This window comes from Aegilops tauschii, chromosome 2 (assembly GCF_002575655.3).
Source record: "Aegilops tauschii subsp. strangulata cultivar AL8/78 chromosome 2, Aet v6.0, whole genome shotgun sequence".
Taxonomy (NCBI): domain Eukaryota; kingdom Viridiplantae; phylum Streptophyta; class Magnoliopsida; order Poales; family Poaceae; genus Aegilops; species Aegilops tauschii.
In genome coordinates, this window is record NC_053036.3 from 479,237,982 (window position 1) to 479,246,540 (window position 8,559).

At 46.9% G+C, this 8,559-nt stretch overlaps 2 protein-coding genes across 2 annotated transcripts; both read left to right on the forward strand.

The window, feature by feature from the left end:
- The first annotated feature begins 863 nt into the window (after positions 1 to 863).
- LOC109764356 (GEM-like protein 4) lies at positions 864 to 2,480 on the forward strand. Its single transcript, XM_020323196.4, has 3 exons — positions 864 to 1,416; positions 1,535 to 1,603; positions 1,710 to 2,480. Exons 1-3 carry the CDS (start codon positions 1,239 to 1,241, stop codon positions 2,168 to 2,170), a joined length of 708 nt encoding a protein of 235 aa, XP_020178785.1. The 5' UTR covers positions 864 to 1,238; the 3' UTR covers positions 2,171 to 2,480.
- Positions 2,481 to 7,140: 4,660 nt separating this feature from the next.
- On the forward strand, positions 7,141 to 8,005 carry LOC109764355 (endogenous alpha-amylase/subtilisin inhibitor). The gene has a single exon (XM_020323195.4). It carries the CDS (start codon positions 7,227 to 7,229, stop codon positions 7,836 to 7,838), a length of 612 nt encoding a protein of 203 aa, XP_020178784.1. The 5' UTR covers positions 7,141 to 7,226; the 3' UTR covers positions 7,839 to 8,005.
- The last annotated feature ends 554 nt before the right edge of the window (positions 8,006 to 8,559 follow it).

Consider the following 8,559-nt stretch of genomic DNA (forward strand, 5'->3'; position numbering starts at 1 on the left):
GGTTGCCGGATCAAATCCGGGGGACAGGGACGGCATGCCGCCCATGCCGGCCGCGCCTGCCGGTGCACCGCTACCGGGTGGACACGCACGCACTGCGCCCCGGGCCGACGGTTACATCCATGCGGTATTAGGTGAGGCTGCAGGCATGCTGACTCGGTGCTGCGTGGGGTCTGACTCCGAACAGGACGTGTAGATTTGTGGGTAGGGTTAGGGTAGCACGAGCGGAAACTTCGATGGGTGGGCAAGCTCGGCTTGGAAGAGTACCAACTGCCAAACTGTTCTTAGCTATGCCTAGGCTTTAGCGGTGTTCTGGTCGATCTTCAGTGAAATGGCTGTGAGTGAGTCATGTTTTCCCTGGTTCCACGTGGATGAATTGATGGATCATGGGTGGGGCAGCGATCTCGGGAACAAACTCTTGCCGCCCTTGCGTTGGACCGTCTACAATACAAACCTAGATGATGTGTACACATATATGGTCTACGTGCATGCAGATATATGGTCTACAGCTACATGCATGCATGTTACTGATATTATGATACAGTAGTATACTGTCTGAGTGCAATGCACGAGACGAAGAAAGTCGTCTACAGAGGCATGGCATCGATCCCTGCAAGAAAACTTATGCATCCTACTGGTCCCTGCACTGCACATCGGGCCCGGCCATTGTTGCCCCCGACACGGCGCCACCCGCCTTTACCTGTAATCCGGTGGGAGCGAGAATGTGCAGGCACATGGGGCGCTTCCTGGAAAGCGGCAGAGAACCCACCGCACGTAGCCATCTCGCCATTGCCATGCCCCGATCCCATAGAGAAATCTCGAATCGCGCTTTCGGGCAAATGAATATACTGCACCTGGCCCTCCCATGGAAACGGAAAGGGGGCAAGGCCGTCCCCAAGGGGCGCCAAAGCTCCGTCACTGGCTAGGTTGGCCATGCCGAATTAGCAAAGGGGTGACGCGGACACGAACGTGGACGACCGCGCGCGCCTTTCTGATCCGCCGGTGACTCGGCCGGCCCGGCTGCTGACTCCGCATGCCCGCTGCCTTTGCCAAAAGGATCCACCACCGCATGCGCGCGGCCGCCTATAAAAGCCCGGCCACCGCAGCGGCACTCCGGTACCAATCCCCGATACCTTACTCGCTAAGTTAAACCCACCACCACCAGCGCAGCGCAGCGCAACGCACGGCGGGCCTAGTTGATCGTACGTTCTTCGTCGAGCTTTCTGCAGCAGCCAGCCAAGATGAAGTCGAGCAGCGGCGGCCATGTCGTGGGAGTCCCGGTGACCTCCAAGGCGTACGGGATAGAGGAGAAGGCGCCGTCGGCCAGGGACGGCCAGTCGTTCAGGAAGGCGGACGGCGATCACCTTGCTGTCTCCTTGACGAATCCTAGCCCCTACACGTCTTTCGGCTACAAGCACAGTAAGTCCCGATCATTCATGCATGCATGGCCATATTTTGCCATCGAACTTCTGACGCATGCATGCAAGAGCAAAAATGTTGAGGCTTATGCTAATTAAATTGTGTGTTGATTCTGCAGGCAGCAAGGGTCAGGTTGTCCACTGGGTGAGCAAGCTGAGCAGAAGGGCGCAAGGCTTCCGTGAGCATGGTGAGTAGCACACGCACTACCCGTGCATATATGTTTCTTCTGCAATTCGACGGCTTGATACGTGAAAGGTGCTTGTGTTCTGACCAACATTGTTCACCGTATGCAGTGACCCTGGGTCCCAAGATATCTGAGACCGTGAAGGGGAAGCTGAGCCTGGGGGCCAAGATCCTGCAGGCCGGCGGGATCGAGCGCGTGTTCCGGAAGGCCTTCACGGCCGAGAAGGGCGAGCGGCTGGTGAAGGCGCTGCAGTGCTACCTCTACACCACCGGCGGCCCCATCGCCGGGATGCTCTTCGTCTCCACCAAGAGGATCGCCTTCCGCAGCGACCGGCCCGTCACTGTCACCTCCCCCAAGGGCGACGTGGCGCGCGTCTCCTACAAGGTGGTCGTCCCGCTCAAGCGGATCGACAAGGTGCGGCCCAGCGAGAACTTCGACCGGCCGGAGGAGAAGTACATCCACGTCGCTACCGTCGACGGCTTCGAGTTCTGGTTCATGGGCTTCGTCAGCTACCAGAGGTCCTGCAAGTACATGCAGCAGGTCATCGGCGGCGGCGCGGAGCTGCAATGACTAGCCGGGCGGCGCGGTCCGCCGGGGGAAGACGTACGCGAGGCCCGCCGTTTGTTCCGTCGGCACGATGAGAAGTGGAGTTGTGGGCTGCCGCTGCTGCTGCGCCATCTTTTGCTGTGGAGCAGCAGGAGCAGCCCTGGCTGGAATTGCTCGATCTTATTTCGGATCGGAGCAAGTTAGATCCTTCCGCGTACGATTTGGGTTGGCTTATGTTTTTCCAAGCGATTGCTTAATTTGTACTAGGATGGACAAAGAAATTAAACGTGCTGCGTGTGAATGAATGGAAAGGCAGTTGTTCAAAATTATTGTACTTATGCATGATCTTAACTCTTAAGCTTCCATATATCGAATTTGCGAAAATATGAGATGAATACAATTGAACCTACTAGTATCAGGCATTCAGGCCGCAAACCAATTGTGGTTGGATGGTTAGAGAGACTATGGTATTCCAAACCCATCAGGATAGAGATGTTCCCGTCGACGACGAGATTCCTACGGTGCCTTCATAAATTTTAAGATGGTATGCCGGCTCAGTCTTTCGGAGGTGCTCATAGGGATAGGGTGTGCGTGTGTACGTTTATAGGGGTGAGTGTATGAACGTGTATATGAACGCTTTGCGTCTGTACTGTGTTTAAAAAACTAATATCAGGCCGCTTCTAGGGGGTGCAAACGAGTCGAATTTAAGCAACCTAGACTTACCGCGGCTCAGCACATAGTATTAAAAATGAGTAGGCTCAACAGAACTCTAGCTGCTCTAACAAAAATGAACTCTAGATAGAATCAAAACTGCAAAGTTGGCTGATAGTCGGTTTGTAATGATCTTGAGCCGATTTCAGGCCATTTTTAGAAAAATAAAAATACTACAAAAATCTCATGCACGATGATAATCATGATTATGTAAAATTTGGAAATTATGTGTGTTTCTGTGTAAAACGCTAAAAAAAATCATGCCTATTAAAGATAATAATTTTTTTCACTCCAAAACATAAGAATGTAGCAAATTATTCTGATTTTTATCCTCTGTCTCCAAGATAAAGTACCTACTATGGTACTCGAGCTACGTAATCAAAATAGAAAGAGCTGGCCTTGCTCAAACCTGGCTAACTATTGAATTGTGCTAAAAAGAAGCTCATACTCAACCAATTTCCTTTTTGAGTCGGTCTTGAGTCAAGCTCAAATAATTTTGCTCTTGAACAGTTCACGAGCCTCGGGCTTTTCATGCAACCCGTTTTGTCCCGACATGTCCCGACAGACAGTTGTTCTCGGAAGTTCTTCTTTCACATGTTCAATCTCTGGTTCATGGGCTTCTTGAGTTACAAGGTTTACTTGCACCATTTTTTTAGACCTATTTTTTTCACTCAACACCCATCTCACAAGCTTGGGGCCGGTGGAAAAACCTTGAACGTCACTCATCCAAATAAATCCAATTTGGGAAACATTGCATCAAATATTTGGGATGTCGCATGGGAAGGAGGAGTCGGGGAGGGGGGTTGGGCCGGTTATTTTGGGAAATAAATTCCTTTTGGTTTTCTTTTGGTTTCGATTTGCATTTTCCTTCCTTTTTTTTTCTTATTTCTCTGTTTACCGCTTTTTTCGTGTTATTCTGTGATTCTGTTTTTTTCTCTTCTTGTTTTCAGTCTTTTATGAAGTATTTAAAATATGATGAACATTTATCAAGCACATCATAGATATTTTTAAATACATGACGAACATTTTTATAATACACATGATATATTTTTAATACTTGGTGAATTTTTTTTATAATACTCTTTTAAATATTTAATATGAACATTGTAATATGTTTTACTATTCTTATCATGACAATACTTTTTTGAACCGGGTAATCTATATGCATTTTTTCGGAAAGGAGAGGCATAAATGGGCCACTCCACTTCCGTCCCATATATAGGCTGGAATGATTGTTTGCCCGACAATTTGCGGACTCACTCAGCCATCCAGTTAACCCATCGACCACTGCAATCTGCTGTGATACAAGAAAATCAACCCCACCGGCCACAGAGCAACCAAAAAAGATGGCGCATCGCACGACTTTAGTGCCGCTACCAAACATGCAAGGCTATACCTCGCTTGCTGCAAAAGGTGACGCCGCGTCGCCCCAAGAAATGCCCCCTAATGGCCCGACGCGGTGACAATTCGCTCCACGTGGGTTAGTTTTCTCTTTTTTTTTTCTTTTTTCCTTTTGGATTATTTATATATTTTTAAATACATATATCTCAGAAAATAATTCCTTCAATTTTTTTTAAAATTCAGTGCATCGATAAAAAATGTCAGATTCTCAACAGAAAAATAACATAAATAATGTCATGCACTGTAAAAAAATGTCCATGCGACCTATAAGAAATGTTGATAGCAGTCAGAAAATATTTGTGTCACTAAAAAAAGTCAGTGCATATCAATAATATGTTCATTACATTTAATATTTTTAATAAAATGTAAAAAAAACTTGCATATTTAAAAAAATGTTTCCTATCTTTAAAAAATTATGTGATATTAAAAAAATCATGAAATTTGTGAAAATTGTACCTAACATGTAAAAACTTTTGCACAGTTAGAAATGTTTGTGCAATTAAAAAAGGTAAATTTGTGTTAGATAAATGTTTACGTGTATTCAGAAAAATGTTTAAAACATGTATTTTAAAAAATGTACATCATGTCTTTGAAAAATATCCAGCGTTGTTCAGAAACAAATGTTACGGTGCATACGAAAAATGTACAACGTGTATTGAAACAGGTTGTCATTCATTTTAAAAAAGAAGAAAATGAAAAAGAGAAAGAAAAGGAAGCAAAAAACTTAGGAAACACAAAAAAGTGAAGAAAGAAACAGAGTAACCCGAATAAACCTATGTTTAAAAAGGGGAAAAGGAGTAAATACATAAAATGAATGAAATTGAGAAGGAAATAGTGAAGAAGTCACACCAGAGCAGCTACATACCTTTGTTGCTTGCCGATCGAGGGCCGAGCCGAGCCGAGCCGCACCCGGCTGTTTCCGGACAAAGATCAGGTGACATGCACGTCTGCATGTCACCGTGTGTCTTGCGGCCGGAATTCAAATTTAAACATTGCGAAAAAATCTGGAAAAAATCATGAATGTTCACAGCACATATTAAGATAACCCATAAAAATTCAGATCAAAATTCGAAACATACATCGAGAGACAAAAAAAAGAAACTCAGATGTGAGTAGTCTACATAGAACCATTCACGCACTATTCATGACAGATTTCTCTTTTTTGTTTTTTGATGTATGTTTCGAATTTTAATCTGAATTTTTTAGGGGTTATCTTAATATATGCTGCGAACATGCATGATTTTTTTTTCAGATTTTTTCGCAATGTTTAAATTTAAATTCCGGCCGTAAAGCACGCGGTGACATGCAAAACACTGATCTCTGTCCGCTGTTTCCCCCTCGAGCAGGCCAGACATACCATGCCGCCGAAGCGGTTGGTGCATGATGCAAACGAGCCCCGTACGTGGCGTTCGCAAAACCTGGTGGATCGGTGCCGATCCGCGTGTCCTGATAGACCACAGCTTATGTGTTGAGCTTGACGTAGCTGGAGCTCGGAGGAGCCAAATTTGGTTAGCTGGGGAGCAACATGCACAAGCTAGCCGGACGGATTCGCAACGCCTCGGTCTCCGGCTTGCGTATGTGAACTTGCGTGAGCGGTGACGAGTACCGAGCTCAAAAGAGAGTAAGAAGAAAACATAGATCATTGTTTCCAAAAGAAAAGGAATTACGTAGATCTTCTGCATGTTTTTTTTAGGGTAAATCTTCTACATGTTGTTTATTTTGCTTACTACTACAAAGAGTGTATCCACTGACAGCTTGCCCGTTGGCCACTGGCTGCATGCATGCATGCATGCCGGACTGTTGTCCCCGTGCATTCGTGTCCCGCAATTTCCTAGAGAATGGAAACTCCCACAGTACCACAATTCAAACGCTTGATTCGCATAAGGCCATTTTCTTTGTGTATATGGGAAGATGTGGAAGACAGATAATGACACCTAGACAAGTTGATATGGTGACAGTCTCACAAAGGTGATGCCAACTACTTCCTCCGTCCGGTGTCCGGCGAAGAATGTACGTTTGGCTTTAACATTTGTTCACAAAAGATTATATTTCTATCTTTCAAATACACTTTAAAATAGAAAAAAATACTTCTCTCTCATCATGCGGTAACCAAGACAAATAGCATTCTACACATGGTTTTTTAAATTTCTACATGCAAGGTTCGATAATTAAAGAGGAGAGATATGGTGGCTGGCACCTTTCTAATGCATTTTTTAATACACTCCATAATTTGTCCTAAAACTTTTAAATGTACACTTTTCACGGGACGGGGGAAGTATAAGACGTTGTTTTGCAGTGGAAGTGAGATATAGAAGTGCTTTGTATAGATCGAAACCCCACGCGATTCTCGTAAGAGCATCTACAGCCGGACACCTCAAACCATCCCTCATACGTCCGCAGACGGTCAGTGATCAAAGAAGGAAAAACGTGACCCAAGCGGACCCCTCATATCATCCCTATATGCCCGGCCTGTCCGCGAACCCTCGTATACACCTCAAATATGGGGAGGGATATGAGGGCTTGCGGACGCGCTCGGGCGCGCCCGGGCATTCCGCCACGTAGGACACGGCCCAACACTGGACCACATTTTCTCTTTCTTTATTTATTTTTTTTATTTTTTTTATCTCCATCAATCACGTGCAAGTGATCGGACATATGAAAAGAAAAATAAAGTGTGTGACTGCGTGGACAATATTTAAGGGCTCAAAACAGTGGGCATTTAAGGAGTCATATTTGCTATGTCCGGCTGTAGATGTTGTGAGCTGGCGGCCACTCAGGATGGAAAGGAACAGACTTCACATCACGTACAAATCCACCAGAAGATTAGAATGCCAGGAACTCTACTTCCAGGTCACTTCACTATAAATACAGCCACGAAGCATTCGTGCTGCCTCACTCGAGCCACCCAAGCACGCCTTAGCTTGCAGTCTCGCTTGTCCTCGAGCACACACTAGCAGAGGTTTCAGCCATGAGTAGCCGCCGTGTTGGACTCCTCTTCATCTCCCTTCTGGCCATCGCCCTCTCGTGCAGCGCGGATCCGCCGCCGGTGCACGACACGGACGGCAACGAACTGCGCGCCGACGCGAACTACTACGTCCTCCCGGCCAACCGCGCCCATGGCGGGGGGCTCACGATGGCGCCCGGCCACGGGCGCCGCTGCCCGCTCTTCGTCTCGCAGGAGGCCGACGGGCAGCGCGACGGCTTGCCCGTGCGCATCGCCCCGCACGGCGGCGGCGCGCCGTCCGACAAGATAATTCGGCTGTCGACCGACGTCCGCATCTCCTTCCGCGCCTACACGACGTGCGTGCAGTCCACCGAGTGGCACATCGACAGCGAGCTGGTGTCCGGCCGCCGGCACGTGATCACCGGCCCGGTCAGGGACCCGAGCCCGAGCGGCAGGGAGAACGCCTTCCGCATCGAGAAGTACAGCGGCGCGGAGGTGCACGAGTACAAGCTCATGGCATGCGGGGACTCGTGCCAGGACCTCGGCGTGTTCAGGGACCTCAAGGGCGGCGCGTGGTTCCTGGGCGCCACTGAGCCGTACCATGTCGTCGTGTTCAAGAAGGCGCCGCCCGCCTGATCGAGGTCCATGCGGCGTGATGGCGCGCGCCCGTAGCGTGCATGTGTGCATCTGAATAAGGCGGGCCGAAACAGTGTGCTGTTTTTGTCTCTCTTAGACAATAAGTGTGGTGCTGTGCTGTCCTTACTGCTTAGGCGGTTTTGTGAAACGTGAGAAACTTTTTTCAAGATGCCCCTATGAGCCTCTCTGATATACAGTACTCATCAGTGCCATGCCTAGCAGTTGAACCTTGGTGGATCGATTTCATCACAAGGAATCTAATTAATCATGTTTTTTTAAAACAGATTAAGACCCCTGGCCTCTGTATCAATTGATGCATACTGCCATCTTTATTAATTATTCAACAAACCGAATTAACCATGTAAGCTATGCTCAGTTTGCATGACACTGAGAATTGAAAGGGCTACTTCTGCATCCAGGTGGCCGGCTCAGCACGAATGAAAATAAATGGTTAGATCTAGTTTAAATTATTTTACCGTAACTTTTGAAAGTGGGTCAGTTTCTTCAATTCTCACCCTTTTTCATCCTTACGCCCACAATATTGTTTAGTTTTATGAAAGAATATATTTATATATTTGAGCAGAAGAGCAAATTTTTTATTCGCTTGAATATTTGTGTTTGTTTTGATGAGATCTTCACAACAACATCGATCTTTGATGCTACCTCCATTCCAACATTACAAACTTTGACCATGTTTGTAAACAAAAATATGTACACTTAA